Here is a 19,349-nt window from a genome sequence, read left to right on the forward strand (position 1 = left end):
TGATAATGGCATGATGTGTAATGGATCTTGAATTAATGTCCCTGTGAATAAGTTGAGGGATCACCTGAAATTGTGTTTGGAAAATTTGCACAAATTTATTTAATGCACTGTTCCTTCACCCTTACTATAATAATCAACATAGTGATTTGTGCACTGACTCTATGTTAAACAATCTAAAAACTGCAGGCATATACTGTATCAGCTGCGACTTAGAAAAATCTGGTGTCTGAAACTTGGTCAATTTTGCCGTGATCACCAGAACTAGAGCTTTTCCTCACGAACAAGCTCCTTGATAGCTTTTGATGTCAATTGAATGCCTTCTGAGCACTTAAATGATGCTAGATGATCATAATTGATGCTGTTTGAGCTTTTTATGGTTTCAGTTCATGTCAGTTGATTGCCAATGATGTCATATGATTGCTATTTGATGTCAAATGATGACTAAATGATTACTTTTGAATGCAGATGATCACAGATGAGTGTATATGAAGGCTGTTGAACGCAGAATGGTCACAATTTTCTGGTAGGGTTGGTTTCCCCTGTTCCTCACCATAGGTTTCCATTCTTTACCTGCTTCTTACACAACAGCTGCTGGCATGATACATTGAGCAAAGATTTTCAACTGCAGGGGACTTAGATTTTATAAGGTAAATGCAAAAATATTCGCAGACATCACATTATCAGATGTGATGAGATTAAACCTCCAGAATTATCTCCAAGCAGAGTTGGCGATCCTATCCCAACCTACAGCTGCACCCTTGTGCTGATTTTTAAAAAACTAATTCACAGAATTCCACCTCAGGTACAATCATGCTTGTTAATGTTTTGAGGTACCAGATGGTGGTGTAGTGGTAATATCACTAGACTAGTAATCCAAAAACTCAAGCTAATCCCCAGGGAAACATGGGTTCAAATCCCACAACAGCAGCTAGTGGAACTGAAATTCAATTAATAAATTGAAAGTTAGTCTCAGTCATGGTGATCATGAAACTATCATCATTTGTTGTAAAAACCCAACTGGTTTGCTAATGACCTTTAGGGAAGGAAATCTGCCATCTTTATCTGGTCTAGCCTACATGTGACTGCAGACCAACAGGAATGTGATTGCCACTTAACTGCCCTCTGAAATGGCCTAGCAAGCCATTCAGTTCAAAGGCAATTAGGGATGGGCAACAAATGATGGCCTTATTAGTAAAGTCCACATCCCATGAAAAAATAGAGAAAAATAGTTGAACAGGACAGTGCGCCTCTGATACTGCCTTCCTTTTGAATTGGGTGATACAATTTTTGTAGCTCCTAAATGTTATTTTAAAACAAGAGAGCATTGAGCTGTATAAAACTGTTTGTGAGGTCACTGTGCAGGAGACTTCGAAAGGCCATCATAACCTGAAGCATGAATTCTGGTTCTTTCCATGATGCCGTTTAACCTGCTGAGTATTTCCAGCATTTTCTGTTTTTATTAAAGATACAGAAATGGAGCTTTGCATGCTTCATTTGTCCGTTTAAAATGTTTCTGATAATAGCTTTAATGGGTTTTCAGAATTGGGATATTAGATAGAGATGGCAATTATGCACTTAAGAGAACAGGACATTACTTCAAAATAAATAGACAGGTGAAAAGAAAGTTGAAGAAGTATTTTCATGCAAAGAGTTAGCATAATGTGAATTACCTTGCCAAAATTGCTGGATGCTAAATTGATTACAGCTTTAAAAAAGGTGGCAGATAATTACCTAAGGAAAAGGATCATAAAATAATCCGCAGAAAAAGTAGGAAAACTGGATTAGTTTAGCACAAAGGCAGAAAAATGGAAAATTGTGTAACTGTCCCTCAAGCAGGGCCTAAATTCAGTGCATCAAGTGCTGAGTGAATTCCTACTGCGCTTAAAGTTCTGTGGTTAAAAATCCTTAGCCTTCTGGTGAATTCCTAGCCTAAAGTTGAATGTCCCATTTGGTATTTTTAAAATTCTTTTCTAGAATGTGAGCATCACTGCTTTTGGCCAGCATTTGTTGCCCATTCCTACTTTCCCTTAAGAAGTTGGTGGTGAGCGACCTTCTTGAACCACTACAGTCCATTTGCTATAGACAATGTTACAAGGATGTGCTTTTTGTTTTGAAGATAAAGATTTTTCTTTTTCTGTCTGGATTAAAAAAAAATAAACTGTAATCCTATTAAGACAATGGAGGACTGCCAGCCAGCTATAATATACAAACTTGCATTCCACCCAAGTGGGATGAAAAGGAACACACTCAAACCCTCTGGGAAGTATGAAAGACCCCATCTCCTGTTGGCTTTTACACTATCCTGAAACTTTTCAAAGGTTTCTGAGATAAGCCTTCAAAATGGAATTACATATTCTAAAAACAATGATGACACCAGAAATGGATTAATCAAATTCCTCCGGAATATACAACCAGCAGGACGTTAAGATCTTTACCAAGCCAGAGAGATCAGAGTGCTGTACTGAGAGGCTGCAAAGAAGCTGTCTCTCTCTCTCTCTCTCGAAAGTATTGTGCATGGATTTGCAAAGTAACCATGCTGAGAAATCTACTGCAAACAGAGATGTTTTGGGGATATAATATGGAAATCTGCTCTATACAACTACACCCAGGAAGATATCTGAACAAGACGGCTGCAATGTGGAATCACCACATTGAGACCAGCCAAAGGACAGCCAACTGTATACTCCTTCGTTTATCTTATCCATGAACTGTAAAAAATCTTTAAGCCTACCTTCTGACTTTACCATCTGTATCAGTGTGTGTGTGTGGGCCCAAGGAATGTGTGTGACGTATGAATGATGCTTGCGATTTACCTTGTCTTTTTTCATTCAGGAAGTAGTTTCAATAAACTTACCTAGTTCTTTGTTTAAACTCAGAAAATCTGTCTGTCTAGTTCTTTATTATCTGAAAGTGTACATAGTGGGACTCTTGCAGTTTTGACAAAGCACATCCTCTCTAAATTCACATAAAATTGTCAGACCTGGAGCAGGAGAATAGTGGAGTCATTTTTACCCCTCCTCACATGGTCATAACAACATACCCAGAGTGCTGTTAGGGAGGGAGTTCCAGGATTTTGACCCAGCAACAGTGAAGGAACATCAATATAGTTCCAAATCAGGATGATGTGTGTCTTGTTGGGGAACTTGCATGTGATGGTGTTCCCAAGGTTTTCTGCCCTTATCCTTCTAGGTTGTAGAGGTCACGGGTTTGCAAGGAGGCTTGGTGAATTGCTGCAATGCATCATGTCTATGAAACACACTGCTGCCACTGTGCACCAGTGTGTATGGGCCAGAGCCCACACCCAACCCATTACAAAGTCAATGAACAAACCGGTCTACTTGGAGTTCTCACCATCTTGGCCTTGTAGACAGTCAAGAAATCTTCTGACACCTAAAGAAAACTAGCACACTGCCCTCCTGCCTGGTGTATGTGGGGATCATCTTGGAGGCATCATTAAGGAGACTGAGCGGGCTCTGCATGCTGCTTTCTGAATTCTGCAGCATCCCAGGACATATAGGTGCCTAAGATGGAATCCCCAATGTTGTGCAGCACTGCTACCCATTTGCAGATTAGATAACCTCCCACTGACACAACATAATGCAGAGGGGCTAGTAGCAGAGATCCCTCGCAAACATGATCCCAGCATAATTGCCGGGATTACACCTGAGGGTTTTCTTGGCCTCTGTATTTTGAGATTTTGTTCCAACTCTGAAGCTTTATAGAGAATATAATGTCTGTATCAATTTGATGAATTTGTTTATAGTGTAACATTTTAGTTACAAAATGTGATTGCAAACAAAGAAAACATTCAAAGGTTTAAGAAGTGATAATTTGGGATTCTTTTATTGTTTTCATCATTGACTTTGAAAACATTGTTATTTTGTTGGTATTATTCAGAAAAGGTATAAATTTGTGAGTGAAGAGATTATGTTTAGAAAACAGGAGTTATTGCACAATTGCATCAATTTGGTCTGCAACATCTAGAGCCTGCAGTCATTTGCACTTTCCATATGATGCCTCAAATGGGACATCGATTCCATTAGAGGTAACTGTAAAACAGCTTTCTGATATTGCAGTTTTCTCTGATAAAGGAGCAGCTTTACTGGACAAACTACCTTGAGTGAGATCTGACAGGACCACAAGCATGATCTATCTACAGGTGACAGGAACTAGATGCATTCCTGACACTTTATTTCTTTAGGTGATTCAGATTGAACAGCTTGCTGTATATTTTTCAATGATTTATCTTCCAGTTCTTTTTCAGCAAGGACTTCACAGTTGTCATTTGCTTCTTCTGTTACATCTTCTTCTGCAGAAGCCCCTAGAGGTCTTGGACGTACAGTGAGTGCTGTCTCCTCTTCGACATGAACCTTGTGCCTAACATCTGTTTCACGACAGATTTTTTCTGTTGTAAAATATGAAATGCAATATGAAACATTTACATACTATTAGAATATGTTGAATGTAATAATTGAGCTTTAGTGTGATTAAAAGCTATCTATGGTTCATCAAGAATCCACACGATGGGGAAGACTTTCATCTGGTGCAGTGGATCACTGACATGCCCATTGTAGGAACATCCAGCTTTTCATTCTATTGAAATTAATGGAATGAATATCAGGTGGTTTGTATAATGTGTGGGCAACCCATTCCGCCAGACTACTAAACAGACATTGAAGATGAAATCTACCCAATATTTTTAAAGTTCCTCTTCATTAAAAATTTGCAAATTGTAAATAAGACTGTATAGCTGATGACTTAATGCTTTACAAATTAGATGGTTAATTCACCAATATTACATTCCCACAAATCCAACCAGCATAGGATTGGTGAATTTACTCTCCACTTCTTCTAGAAACTGTGCTTACCAATAAAGTATTGTAAAGGTTTATTTTTTGGAAGCACTAATTATATTATATTAATATCACTGAATAATGATCACATTATTGGCACATTATTGGGTGGGGCATGGCACCTCGACATCCAGCTGTACCCTAGCACCCAACATGCCCGATTAGTGACTACCTTACACTGACCAGCTGGATTCCTAATCGTTTTCTTTTTCAGTCCCCTCCAGCTCTGAACCTTTAACGTTGTGTTTTCTCATAAAATGGGGGACTTTTCATGGGTTTCTTTGGGGCCAAGCTTTCCTAGCTCCTAATTTATAATGACCTGCAAAAAATAGAACCCTTTCATGTTATGGGGAGACACTTGCTTTAATTCTGGTGGAGTTGACTTAGGAACAGGAGTAGGCCATTCAGCCCCTCCAGCCTGTTCCCCTATTCAATTATATTATGGCTGATATGACCCTTAACTTCATCTACCCGTCTTGGTTCTGTGACTCTTACTATCATTGTCAAAAAATAAATAAACTTCAGTTTTGAAATTTTCAATGAGCCTCAAGAGTCTTTTGTCGGACAGAGTTCCAGCTTCCACTACCCTTTGTGTGAAGAAATGTGATCTGACATCACCTTTGAAAGGCTTCGCTCTAATTTTGAGGTTATGACCTCTTGTTCTGGATTCCCAAACAAAAGGAAATAATTTCTCTTTTTCTGCCCTATTAACTGCATTAATCATCTTAAACACCCCTATATCATCCTGTAATCCTCTATAAAGGATGGCTTCTCCTAACCCCACAAGTTCACCAATGTACATCAATGGGATTCCTTCATGTTAAATATGTGTTTGCTGTTACTTATTCCTTGAGTATTACCAAAATTTGTGAATTGTAAATATCACTTAATAGCTGCTAATTCATGACTTACACATTATAGGGTTAATTCACCTATCTCCCACTGGGAAGCTGTGGGATTGATGAATCCTTGGCCTGAATTTTCCTGGCCCATTGGAGACAGGCTGGGAAGTGAAAGGTCTGGCAAAATGACAGCGGGAAAGCATCGGGAGGGAAGCCTAATGTATTTCTGCTGCCATGCCATACTACCAACAGCTTGATGACTTGGCCACCTGGCGGCAGCCTTTTAATCAACCACTGCAGGCAATGTGCCTCCCCAGGTCTCACCATCCACCGAAGTGGGGTCGCCTCCCCCTTTTGACCCTGGCAATGTGATATCCAAATGAGTGGCAAAATTCAGCCCCTGAAACAAATAGTGCTCATCTGTACCCACATAACACTCAGGGAATGCAAACACCACCTAAGACAAAATCCAGACACAGAGTACTGATACTGAATGTAGTGTTATTTTTGTGCAAGGTCCATGTGTTGCATTAATTTCCTTGGCCCCCTTGGGGAATTATCCCAACATAGTCCAGAAAGAAGGCTGGCTCAATATATGCGAAGAAAGTAGGTTCAAAGGGCAATGATGGAAAATTAACAATGAGCGAAATTATAATAGATTTCAGGAAAAACATCTTTAATCAAAGAGTGATGATGTTTTGATAATCACCAAGCAAGGAGATAGAAGAAAAATACAATTAGAGATTACATTTTATGAACTAGAAATCCCAACATAGAGCTTTGACAAAGGAGTGCAGACAGGAATTCAGGTGCAGAGATCAATGAATCCTGCAGAATGTCTTGGCTATTAAAATGAATGAATGGAAGATCCTGTGATTGGGGGTTGCTGCTGACCTTGGTATCTGAATTCCGGATATGTGCTTCTGCCAGTCAAATTCCAACCTGGGGTTGCAATTTTTTTTTTTAAATGGCCTTTTCTTATCCCTAACATCTATTATATTCTTATTACCTGTCTTTAGATGGTGTGCTTTTTTGCAAGCATGTTTATTGTTACTTTCAGTCCCAGATGTCACTTTCATTCTAAGACGATGTTTTTTTGTTCTGGATTCCTGAATCCATCTATGTTTCATTGCTTCATCTGGAGTCAGGCGGTGCTCAGGATTCCACCTTAAAAAATGTTCAAAATCATAAATCTTAAGTCTGAGTTAGCATCAGCATCATTAGTACCAATAGTGTACCATTAGCACCATCAATCCCAACCACACAAGTATTACCAGTAGCACTGTTGCCAGTACCCACACCATTATTACACACCATCAGCCAGAACAATGATATCAGCACTCTTAGTACTATCTGAGCCTTCAGCACCATCATCGTGACTAGCATATTGTGACTAATTATCTATCAGGACTATCACTAAACCCAGCATCATTAGTATCCTCATACTATCAGCAAAAATACCCTTAATACCATCAGTTACTATCAGCATAGTCAGCACTATCAGATTCATTGGCAATGACAATCCCAAGGGCAGGATTTTTCATTTGGCGTGTGGGAGCAGGCCCGACACGCCGACGCATAAAATAATGCGTGGTGACATAGCGTGATGACATCGGGACGCAAACCCGGTCTCGCGATATTTCGTTCGGCAGGCGCGCGCCGGAGTCAGCTCTGCACCCGCCGATATGTAAACGGTCTATTAAGGCCATTAAGGAAGTGATTAAGGTAATTGTTAACGCTGCCCATCCGACCTTAAGGTTGGTGGGCACGCGAAAACTTCGCATTTTTTAGGAAACCTCATCCACGAGCAGGATGAGGTTTCCTAAATCTTTTATTAACTAAATAAAACATTTTTCATAAGTATAAAAACATGTCCCATCTCATAGGAGACATGTTTAAATAAATTTTTAAACCTTTTATTCATTATTTACAATAACGATTCAATCTCCCTGAGGCAGCTCCGTGCCTCAGGGAGATTGAAGTGCTCTTTCGCACACAGGCCCTGACTCTCCCTCCTCCCCCCGCCTGCACAGGTAGCGCTAACTGCTACCGCTTGCATCTTATGCTGGGCGGGCCTTAATTGGACCGCCCGCCTAAAATGGCAGCAATTGGCTCTGCGACCGCCCCCGACGAGCCTGCCTGCCGCCTGAAAAATTCAGGCCCAACAGTACCATCAGCATCTTTAGCATTATCCATCAGCAAAAGCCACAGAATTGGCAATATCAACACCAACAGTGTCAGTATCATCAGTAAAGGAAGCTATGCTTGTAGTTACCTCTTTGATCTAGTATACTAACATGTGCCCCATTCCTGTGCCTGTAAGCTGAAGAGCAGTTCAATGAGCCACAACAAGACAGCACCTCAGCCTATCCTTCATCCTCCTCACCATAGTGTGCAAGCGCCAACACAAGTGCACACTTCCCAGAGGATGCAACTAGTGAATATGAGGAGGTAGTCCTTGGTAAGTCACCATGCACAGGTGAGAATAAACAAGTGGTTATACCAGAGGAGGAGCAGAAATCAGATAGCCACGTGACTGCAAGTTCCATCAGCGGAACTCAGCTACATTAAAAAATGCTGGGCTTTCTGCTGCTGGTGGCTATCCATTAGAAAATGTACAAAATCATTTTCCCTGGTTAACTTGAAATGAGCCTTTTGCATAAAAGTTTGAAACTGTGGTCACTTATACAATTACGGGTTAAGCCATTCCTTCTAGACATAGTTTACAGGTCAGACTGGCGGGAATGGTATATTCCTGGCTTAGCTGGCAAATGCAAATTTCTCCTGACATGCCAAAATAGGTCAGACAGGGTCTATAGGTTGGCATTCAAAGATAACGACAGGCCCATGTAGACTCCCTTAGGTGCATACAGATCAACCTCTGATCATTCTTCTGCAATTCCTCTTCATTCTCAAACTCCCTGACAGATAAAGGAATTCTTAATTCATATCCTAACATATTTCCCACTATTGTCAAAGACCAAGTTCATCCCACAACTTTAAGCCTTGCACCATGTGCTACTGCACAACATGAGAAAAATTAGCTACCTTCATATTATAGCGCATGATCAGCCTTTTGCCCACAGAGATTCAAAATACAATTGTCTTGTCACCAATGTGTTCAAACTGCATTATTGATCCCATATCAAAACAATGCACATACCCACATTGCAGGAATTAAGTGTTAAAACAGACTGAATTCTTTAGAGACAAAGAATAAAAAAGAAAACAATTGCATTTATACACCATCTCCATAGAACTATAGGTAGATGATTTTCCCCACATGCTTTAGGGCCTCCAACATGGCCAAGTTGGGGTCTTAAACTGCAAGCCTGGGTTATCCTACGTTTAGCACAACACATTAGCTTGGTAAAAGAGTTGAAGCACACGCTAGGAATTGCCACCTGGAGGACATGATGGGTGAAGTTCCACAATGTGAGCACATATTTGTAAAATTTACCCTCATACATTCATTGACCAGATGATACATATCATTAACACAACATTATCGCTAGATGTGTGTTAAAATGCTGAACTCACATGAGACATCCTTTCAGGAAGTCTAGGAAAAGGTTATCACTTGTTTTTAGTACGCTGGCAAGCTCCTTGGAATTTGGACACCTCTTCATTCCTTTACTGTTTGTGACGTTTTTAGGGAATCCTTTAGAATCTTCAACAGAAAAACACTTATAAATTAAAATAACATGTTTGAAATTTAAAAAGGAATCATATCTTAAGAAAACATTGTTAAAGACTAGCCATAATCAACCCCCAAAGTCTTCATAGACTTACATTATATTACAACTTGCAGTATATTAATACTTAGAAATAGCAAATCAACTATCAAATTGAATCCCACGTTACATATTTTAATCCGACTTGTCAATTCAATTAGAAAAAATACACAGGCACAGAGTATTAGTGGAGTACATTTAAAAAAACAACATAAATACAGATGGAAAAGATTCTTGAAAAAGGAGTTGAAGAAATTTTACTGCACAGCAGAAAGTTCACTAATAGGCTTTTTTCCAAAATTGCATGGAGTATCATAAATTCCATCTCCCATCAGAACGCTATCTGGGGGGAATCACTGTACCAGAAGAAATATTCCTTCATTTTATCTACAATTCTAAACTCAATTCTCTTGCACTGTTATTGCTGGGGAGGGAGGAAGACTAAAAGTTTACTCTTGCTACAGGAAAACCAGGTAGATGTGAGGCTTTTATACATAGTTCTGTACTGAACCAGCAATTGAGGCAACAGACTGCGTCATCAGCCTAGACATTCTGCTCTTTATTTCGATGAACGGCACGTACCCAACCGCAGAAATAACAACAATAATTTTCCAGAAGTTGCGTCAATGAAAAAAAATGGCCACCCTTATCATTCCTTGAGAACTCCTGGGAAAATTGCTGTTAATGCTTCATTTCAGAAACTTTTTCATAGCTTTTTCACCATTTGGACCCCCCACACTGCAGGATTGTCATAGTGTTTTGTGCTGTTGACTTGGCAGCTTTTCTTCTGGAACCAGTTACCCTGGTTACCAATGCTTTTCCTTTGGGAATGTTATTACAAAGAAACCAGAGCTCAAAGGCTCTGTACTTGGTTATTTTGAGGAAGGAGAGGAGGATACAGAATGCAAGAGGCATTGTAGCAATTTTATATGGAATGTTTTCTAATGCGACATTTGGCCACAGCATTAATAGTCCAGTCCTTGTCTTCATCCACACATACATGACAAACATATTCCAAAGTTACATGCTGCAAGGGGAATGGTATATAAAAGTAGGAAAGTTTTGTTCCAGTTGTACAGGACATTGGTGAGACCACATTTGAAGTACTGTGTATAGTTTTGGTCTTCGTACTTTAGAAAGGACATAATTGCATTGTAAGCAGTTCAGAGAGTGTTCACGCGACTGATTTCTGGGATGAAGGGGTCACCTTATGAGGAAAGGTTGGACAGGTTGGGCCTGTATCTATTGGAGTTCAGAAGGAGAGTGACCTTATTGAAACATAAAACCCTGAGGAGTCTTGATAGGGTGTATTCTGAAAGGATGTTTCCCTTTATGGGAGAAACTAGAACAGTTTGAAAATAAGGGTGTCCCATTTAGGATGGGGATAAGGAGAACTTTTTCTCTCAGATGGTCATTATTCTGTGGAATTCTTTTCCCCAGAAGCAGTGGAGGCAGGGTCATTGAATATTTTCTAAGGCTGAATTAGATAGATTCTTTATTAACAAGATAGTCAAAGGGTATAGTGGGTAGACAGGAAAGTAGAGTTGAGGCCTCAATCAGATCAGCCATAATCTTATCAAATGGCGGAACAGGCTTGAGGGGCCAAATTGCCTACTCCTGCTCCTAATTCATATGTTGGTATGTATGTCTCCCATTCTTATCATAACTGAACCATTTATACACCTAAATAAAACCAATATCTGAAGGCTCAACTGTCCTGACCAAATATTTTAATTTTCCACCCATAGTACTTCCACTGTGCCCTTTCAATCCTAATCCAGGCTTCTCCTTGGTACTCTTTTAGTAAACAGAAATGTGTGAGGTTGGTTCACTGCTGCCTTCCTCCATGAGGCCATTAAGACTGTCATTGTGGAAGGTGGGAAAGAAGGAACTGGATCTTCTTCATCTGCTTGCTACTGCAAGATGTCTAAGAGAGGACCAAAAGAGGATAGGTGAATAGTTGAGCAACGCTATACCTTTGTGACTTTCACTGAAAGGAATGCATGCTATAATTGGTCAACATTTATGAATAAAAGATATGGATGTTTCAGTAGCATAAGATAGAACATATGAAGAATGTAATTACCAAACTGCAGATGGCAGCTGGCCTTCTGCTTCCACATCTTCTACTTCTCTTGTTCACCTGCTGATAGTTGGACATCTTCATGAAGATAAAAGGATGAATATTGAAGAGAATTTATCACCTGTAGTGTCAATTATTATTCATAAATTTCTCCTTTATTAAAAAAATCTAATGACATCTAATCCCATTCTGCTGTCAGAAAGCATGCCATTATAAGGACAGTATAGGTATAGGTAACAAGCAAGTGCTTCATCAAGTAAAGTTTTTGGAATATCAAATCACGTTAGGAGGTGATTGAAGAATCATGAAAGGCATGAACAGTTTTGAAGTACCTCCAGTATGGTACAGATAATCCAGTGAACATTTCAAAACAGTGAAGGGAAATTGATTGTAAAGGCAGCATACGTTACGATGCAGCATTTTATTCCATTGAAGTCACTACATGTTTTACTGCAGTGGATTGCTGCGTGGGAAGTCATGGATGTGCCAGTGACAAGTAGGGAGGCCTGAATTTTTCGGTCGTCAGGCACGTGTGTGGGGTGGGCCCGGCAGCAGACGGGAAATGGGCTATCGGCCGCGATCGGCGCCCAACCATGATTTCACGCTGGCTGACCAATTAACAGGCAGCCAGCATGAAACGCACACTGAAATGCTCAGCATTGCTGGGATGGGAGGGGCAGGAGGAGGGCAGACACCAACGTAGCCGAGGGTGCAGGTGAGTGCTTTGAGAGAGCTCCCTGAAGGCAGACAGCTGCCCCAGGGAGCCGCAGACCTACACAGACTGAAGGACACGACAAAAATGCTGCAAAATATGTCCACGCAGCACAACAAAGCACCTGAAAGCATACCTCATAAAAAACCAGTACCAGGTATCTCTTATTATTTTATTTTTCCACAGAGATTCCATCCTGCCCTGGATCGAGGTTTGAGCAAAAATGGGAATGCTGCCTGGGAGAATGGCCCGTCCGTCAACCGTAAACGTGGACGGGCCACGTAAAATCACTATTGATTTCCTCAGTAATAGGCTTAATTGCCCGTTTAATTGTCGGCGGGTGCACTTCCGACTGTCGCACGCGCCCACCGAGCGAAACATCGCGCCAGTACACAATGATATCGGGATGCTCGCCCAACCTCATCTCGCGCTATTTCACATCCATTCAGGCCAGGCGCCCGCCTGCGGGATGTAAAATTCTGGCCACAATCTCTCGCATTGCACCTGCACTGCCACTTCAGTTGGTCTCTTGCAGTTAAGTAAAAAAGTTTCTTCTTACAATTCCGTACTGATCAGTTCCAGAACAGAGGGGGTCTGTGAGCAGAAGGGGGTCAATGAGGGAGTGGAAATTTCGTCCCACCACATTGCCAGCACACTCTTTTTCACTTGTGCTCTGAGCCCTTCATGTTTTCCCCTCCCATATTTGGAATACTCCACTATCTGTGTGACGTAGGGGAAGATGAGCAGCAGGACACGTACTTCAGGCAACGTGGGATGCTTCAGAGCCTCAACTTCAGGTACTCCCTCTTCTTAGGTCACCTCAAATTCACTTATGCAGAGCAGCTGAGCAAAGGACAGTGCTTGTGTAGGTTACATGCTACTGTTGAATCTATATGAGTTATGCCATAAGGTGGATCTAGATTGGGAGCTCATCTGCACCATAGGCACTGCACTTGTGTCTCAATTTATTTGCTTGTATTGTCATTTCAGCTCTTTCAAATGTTTAACTTTCTAAATGTTAACTCAGCTTATGTTCAATAGTCCTGATTCCATGTTTCCTTTAGCCAAAACAAAACTAATTGATTTATAGACAATTTTGCTGGCAGAAACAGGTTTTATCTCTATCAGTTGTCCCAGGTACTGCTCCTCCACCTTACAAGAAGCACTGCACATGTCGTTACACTGCAACAAAATTTTTAATGAAAATTATCAATTTGCCTCTCCATTCTCTCTCTTAAGTGCCTCTAGTTGTGCATTCTTTTATTTTTAACCTGCTGCTTCTCCTCAGTCTTCCCTAGTGACCAAAAGGTTTAAGATGGGTGGCTGATGCTTTCCTTCAAGAATTTTTTTTGGGACTTTGGATGCTTTCTTCTCAAACCCAATCTGCTGCAGACTGCATCTTATGCTGCTGTAAGGCAGTCTGGCCTTGGCTGCGTTTGATCAAGTGCAGGCATCTGAGGAGGCTGGTGAGAAGGCTCACAAGTGATACTATCCTAAGCAAGGGTGTAAACATGTGAGTACACAGCTTTCAGGCCACTAAGGCTTTGGTTGGCCATTGGGAAAACTGCCTGACTAGTTTTAATCATGTCAAGGACACCGTGAGAGACAATTATTTAGATTCTAACCCCAGTCAGTTAGAGTCCAGGCAAGGCAGTCCTCTCCACTTTAGCAACGGGATTAGACAAAGTCAGCATGGGTTTATGAAAGGGAAATCGTGCTTAACTAATCTACTGGAGTTTTTTGAGGATGTAACTAGTAGAATAGGTAAGGGAGAACCAGTGGATGTGGTGTATTTCGATTTCAAGAAGGCTTTTGATAAAATCCCACATAAGAGGCTAGTGGGCAAAATTAAAGCACATGGGATCAGGGGTAATATGCTGGCAAGGATTGAGAATTGGTTGACAGACTGGAAACAGAGAGTGGGAATAAATGGGTCTTTTTCCAGGTGGCAGGCGGTGACTAGTTGTGTACCACAGGGATCGGTGCTGGGGCCCCAGTTATTCACGATATAAATAAATGACTTGGATGAGGAAACCAAATGCAATATTTCCAAGTTTGCTGATGACACAAAACTAGGTGGGGTTGTGAGTTGAGGAGGATGCAAGGAGGCTTCAGGGCAATTTAGACAAGCTGTGTGTGTGGGCAAACACATGGCAGATGCAGTATAACATGGATAAATGTGAAGTTATACGCTTCGGTGTGAAAAACAGAAAGGCAGAATATTATTTAAATGATGATATACTGGGAAATGTGGATATACAAAGGGGTTTCCTTGTACACCAGTAAATGAAAATGAACAGGCAGGTGCAGCAGGCAATTGGGAAGGCAGGTGGTATGTTGGCCTTCATTGCAGGAGGGTTTGAGTTCAGAAGTGGGGAAGTCTTGCTGTGGTTATGCAGGGCCTTGGTGAGACCACACCTGGAGTATTGCATGCAGTTTTGCTCTCCCTACCTAAGAAAGGATATATGCCATAGAGGGAGTGCAGTGAAGGTTCACTAGGCCGATATCGGGGATGGAAGGACTGTCATATGAGGAGAGATTGGTTCGACTGGGCCTGTATTCACAAGAGTTTAGAAGAATGAGAGGGGATCTGATTGAAATGTATAAAATTCTAACAGGGCTAGACAGACTAGATGCAGGGAGAATGTTTCGCTTGGCTGGGGAGTCTAGAATCAGGGGCCACAGTCTCAGAATACGGGGCAGGCCATTTAGGACTGAGATAAGGAAACATTTCTTCACTCAGAGGGTGGTAAACCTGTGGAATTCTCTACCACAAAAGGCGGTGGAGGCCGGGTCACTGAGTATATTCAAGAAAGAAATTGATAATTTTTTGGGTATTAGGGGCATCAAGGGGTATGGAGAGAAAGTGGGAATATGGTGTTGAGATAGAGGATCAGCCATGATCATATTGAGTGGCAGAGCATGCTCAAAAGGTCCAAATGGCCTACTCCTGGTCCTAGTTTCTATGTTTTTATCCCAGGCATCATTTCCAGCAGTCAGACATTCCATGCTAGGTGAGGAACATTTGGGCTCTATGCATTGCTGCAGCACCGACAGCTACAATGAGTGTTCCTCGTTCCCAACTTCCTTAATGGTGACCTACCCCTTTACACTGTTGTAGCCAATCAAAATTCCTCAGAAATACCTGCTTGCTCAGCCCTTGACCGGATTATGTTTGAGTGGCAAGTTCAAAATCAACTTTGTATAATTATGTCATTTTCATGTTGTTGTACGTAACCTTTTGTTGTGATAAATTAGTTTAAATGGTTTCCCTTTGAACTACCACAAAATTTTAAAGAGTCTAAAGGGAGATGTACAAATGCATGAAAGAGAGAGCCAATAAAAAATCATCAGGCCTGTCAAGCAGATGCAGTGCAACTCTGCAGAGTGCTCAATCCCCACAACCACATGATCACTTGGGAGAGAAAACTTTTGCAGCCATTTCAACAATAACCCTCTCCATCTCCCTAAACAATATGGCAAGACTCCAGAATGCCATAATACCCATGACTTAACACAATCACAAATAACTAGCAGCTTACCCTTCAATAAATGGAAATGTCATCTCCTTGTCAAGTTCCTTTCTAAAGCACTGTGATGACTCCTTACTAGCCAGATGTCTTGTCAATTTGTTCCAGAGGGTGACGATTCTCTGTGAAAATAAATTCCTCCTGACAGCTAAACACACACTTTACATATTTGACAGGGCAGGACTTCAGTCCACTGATTATTTCTATCCCTGACCTAGGCCCACTTCTGAGGTTATGACACTTACAAATTTTGGGAAGATGCTTATAAATTTCACAGTGTAACTAGGGTTGTATTTCCTGGAATTTAGAAGTTTAAGGTGTGATTTGATCAAAGCCTTCAAGATGTCAAAGGGGAACTGATAGGGTAGATAGCAGAAACTATTTTCACTGGTTGGGGAGTCTAGGGCTCAGGGACATGGTCTAAAAGCTAGAGACAGGCCTTTCAGGAGTGAGCTCCACTTCTTCATGGAAAGGATGGTTGAAGATCACAACTCTCCTGCCAGTAACAGTTATGCTGGGTCAATTATTAATTTTTAATTGGAGTTTTATGGATTTTTGTTAACCAGAGGAATAAAGGGATATGGGGCAAAGATAGGTATATAGAGTCAGGTCACAGATCAGGTATCATCTCATTGAATGACAGAACAGCCTCAAGGGGTTAAATGGCATATTCTTGTTCCTATATTCCTAACCGGGGTGCCCTCCTCAGATTCAGCGGGTGGGGTGGTGGAAACTCACAGTTGTGCCTTGTTGCAGTCTAAATGGGCCAATTGTTTTTCAAAATTTATAATATGGCCTAGATTTGAATTTCATGATTTTCCTTCTGCAACTGAGCACTCTGTGATTGGATGCTCTGCAACTGCAACTGACTCTCCCTGAAGTCTTTAGAGACACTGGACACCAGGGATGTACTTGTGTTTCCTGCAACCAACATTACTAGTTATGGGAAATATTCCATCCGAAGTATATTATACTCGATATGTATTATGCGCCTGCTTCCATATGCAAAGGGAACCATGACAGTAGAAATAAAAAGCACAAAGCACAGTTAGTGGGTCAAAACCAATTTCCACCCTTGGCTGCCCAGAACATAGTGATTTTGTTGATTTGACAACAACAGGAGAGGAAATGCAGAACCAAGAATTGTCCTCTCAGACTGTCTCTGGCCAACAGTTTAAAATTATTAAATGGAAGGAATTTGATTAAATTTGTATGTAATATCAGCCTTCACTTTGCAGCATGTTTACATACAGTGTGCCAAGTTCGTATATGCAAATACATATGTAAAGCAAACACATTCACTGCAAATTCTGCTTTCAGTTTTTATGAGTCACAGAAACACCGTTGGAAGTTTTTTGGTCACTTTGAGGCCTCTTAAATTAGCAACTGCCAACATCTGCGCACACATCCAAAAAGATGTGTGCTGGACGCCATATTTGTCAGGATGTTTGTGCATGCCTCCCAAGTACAGCTGGTAGCATGCAGATCTGATGTCAGTGTATAATGCTGCCAATCTGGAGCTCACACTTCAGCCTATGCCCTCTCTTAACCTCAATGGCATGAAGAAACCCCCAGTAGTGTTACTTAAAGGGATCATTACCATTTACAGGTTAGTTGCTAGATTATTTCTTTGGCTGTTGCTGCAATTCTCCATGTTTTGGGCCATTTTCCATACTAATTTAAAGGTAGTCTGTCTGGTATTGAAGTAATCTTTTGGTGACTTAAAGGCTTGTGACAAACTATTTGTTTCCAAACATGGGCGGTCTTGTAGGGCTTCCACTTGAGCATGACTGGGAAGATGAGCAGGGGCCATGCAGAGAGGAACAAGCTGTTAGAAGAGGGAGTAGGCACTTCAAATGTGTCCTTTGGTGAGCTAGTACTACACTATTCTTTCCTCCAGCCCTGACTCCACAACACTTGTGCCCAGTGTCTCACCATGTGCAGATCCTGCCCCTATTCTATCTGCTAAATTACCAGGATAGTTAATCCTGATAGTAAACAGCAAACTCTGATGGTAAATCTGCTCCTGATAGTAAATTGAAACGACCCTTGTACACACTGTACAAACTCCAACCTCTTCTCTCCTTTTGTTCCCTGCCACTTTGGGAGCATATTCCCCACCATTTACACCATCCAGTCTCATCACAGACAGCCAAGTGCATTAGACAAATAATGCTTACTAAAAGGCATTACCACAGGCATCAATTGCCAAAGTGCCACTTAAAACCTAATAACCATGCTGGCAATTACCTCTCGTTTAAACCAAACAGCTGTGGTTCAGTGGTAACACTCTGGCCTCTGAGTCAGTAATTTGTGGGTTTGAGTTCCACTTTGGAAAAGAGATAACAGGTGTGTAATTGTGCCTGACATTTCAGTGCAGTACGGAGGGAGTGCTGCAGTGTCAGCAGTGCTGCCTTTCAACAAAAGAGGTATTATGCCTGGTTCAGTACTTACTGTTTTAAAATTCTGCTGATTTCAGCAGAGTCAAGACTTCAAGGAGCTTCAAACAGCTCCCTGGAGCTGCCTAAATGTCTCCACTTTCTAAATGCTCCCGGTATTTGCTAACAGTGTAGACAGATGATTTAAGCTACTCAGATTCTCCATCTGTTATTTGCACTGTTCACAATTCGAGGCAAAAGTCAGAAAGCGGAAACTCCAGGAAGCCTTGGGTGTTATTTCATTGCATTTGTTGTACCGTCCACCACGCATAAAGAGCAAAATGCATTACTGCATTCGCAATGCAGTCCCCACCGCTTATAGTGATTGTGTTAGTTGTTAAATATTATATAAGCTTCATATTCAAGCTGTTAAATATCTATATTTCAGTTATACTACTTCTTCAAAGGAACTTGAAAGTCCATGGGTAAATACAGGTATAAGATACATATAAAGAAGATGTATATTCATGACCAGAACAACAAAATATTTGCTTTGCAGAGCTTTTAAAATGCTAAACTAGAGGATTAAGTAATTAAAGTAACTGAACTTTAACAAATTGCGAGGGGCTTATCGAACAGTTGAGTCTGCGTCACCTTTATAATTGACTTCTGTGATGTTGAAATGGTTATCTTTAATAGATGGTTGGTAAGTGCTGCGGACTGGAGTTGAAGGCCCCCATGATCATAACTGTATTGTTTTAATCATTTCATTTAACAGATTTGCACATATATGCCTCTTCCTCCCTTGCTACTATTTGGTGATATGTAGTTTACCTCTAATAGTGTCACCAATTCCTTCCTAATCTTTATCTCAATCCAATGGATTCTGCTCCTTTTATCTTGTTAGTTATGTCCTTGCTACTCTGATATTTCTGATTAACACAGTTGCCCTGTCACCACTTGTTCCTTCCCTATCTTTTCTAAATAAGAGCCTGCAATTTTAACTGTTGATTCTTGTCTGTAGCAATATTTCTGTTATCCCTATTAGATCTGTTTCCTCACTTCTAATTAGTTTTCAATTATCCTGTTCTGTTACTGATGCATTGTACATTGGTTGGCTGGCAATTTAATATATATTTTTTTCATTACTCCTGCTTGATTTTTTGAACAGGTATAATTGTTATTAAACATTGTTATTTTTATTTTGATAACCTTCT

The 19,349-nt window shown here is 40.8% G+C and overlaps 1 protein-coding gene across 2 annotated transcripts in view; it reads right to left on the reverse strand.

Annotated features, from left to right (window-relative positions):
* Positions 1–3,815: 3,815 nt before the first annotated feature.
* The window catches only part of dyrk4 (dual-specificity tyrosine-(Y)-phosphorylation regulated kinase 4), a 100,810-nt gene continuing 85,276 nt past the window's right edge, over positions 3,816–19,349 (reverse strand). For both annotated transcript variants that reach the window (XM_078553391.1, XM_078553390.1), the window contains 3 exons: positions 9,236–9,365; positions 6,705–6,862; positions 3,816–4,405 (listed from right to left, as the gene is read on the reverse strand). In XM_078553391.1, the coding sequence (XP_078409517.1) occupies positions 4,170–4,405; positions 6,705–6,862; positions 9,236–9,365 (524 nt within the window). In that variant the 3' untranslated portion in view covers positions 3,816–4,169. The remainder of the gene's footprint in view (positions 4,406–6,704; positions 6,863–9,235; positions 9,366–19,349) is intronic.

This window comes from Cetorhinus maximus, chromosome 12 (assembly GCF_964194155.1).
Source record: "Cetorhinus maximus chromosome 12, sCetMax3.hap1.1, whole genome shotgun sequence".
NCBI lineage: Eukaryota > Metazoa > Chordata > Chondrichthyes > Lamniformes > Cetorhinidae > Cetorhinus > Cetorhinus maximus.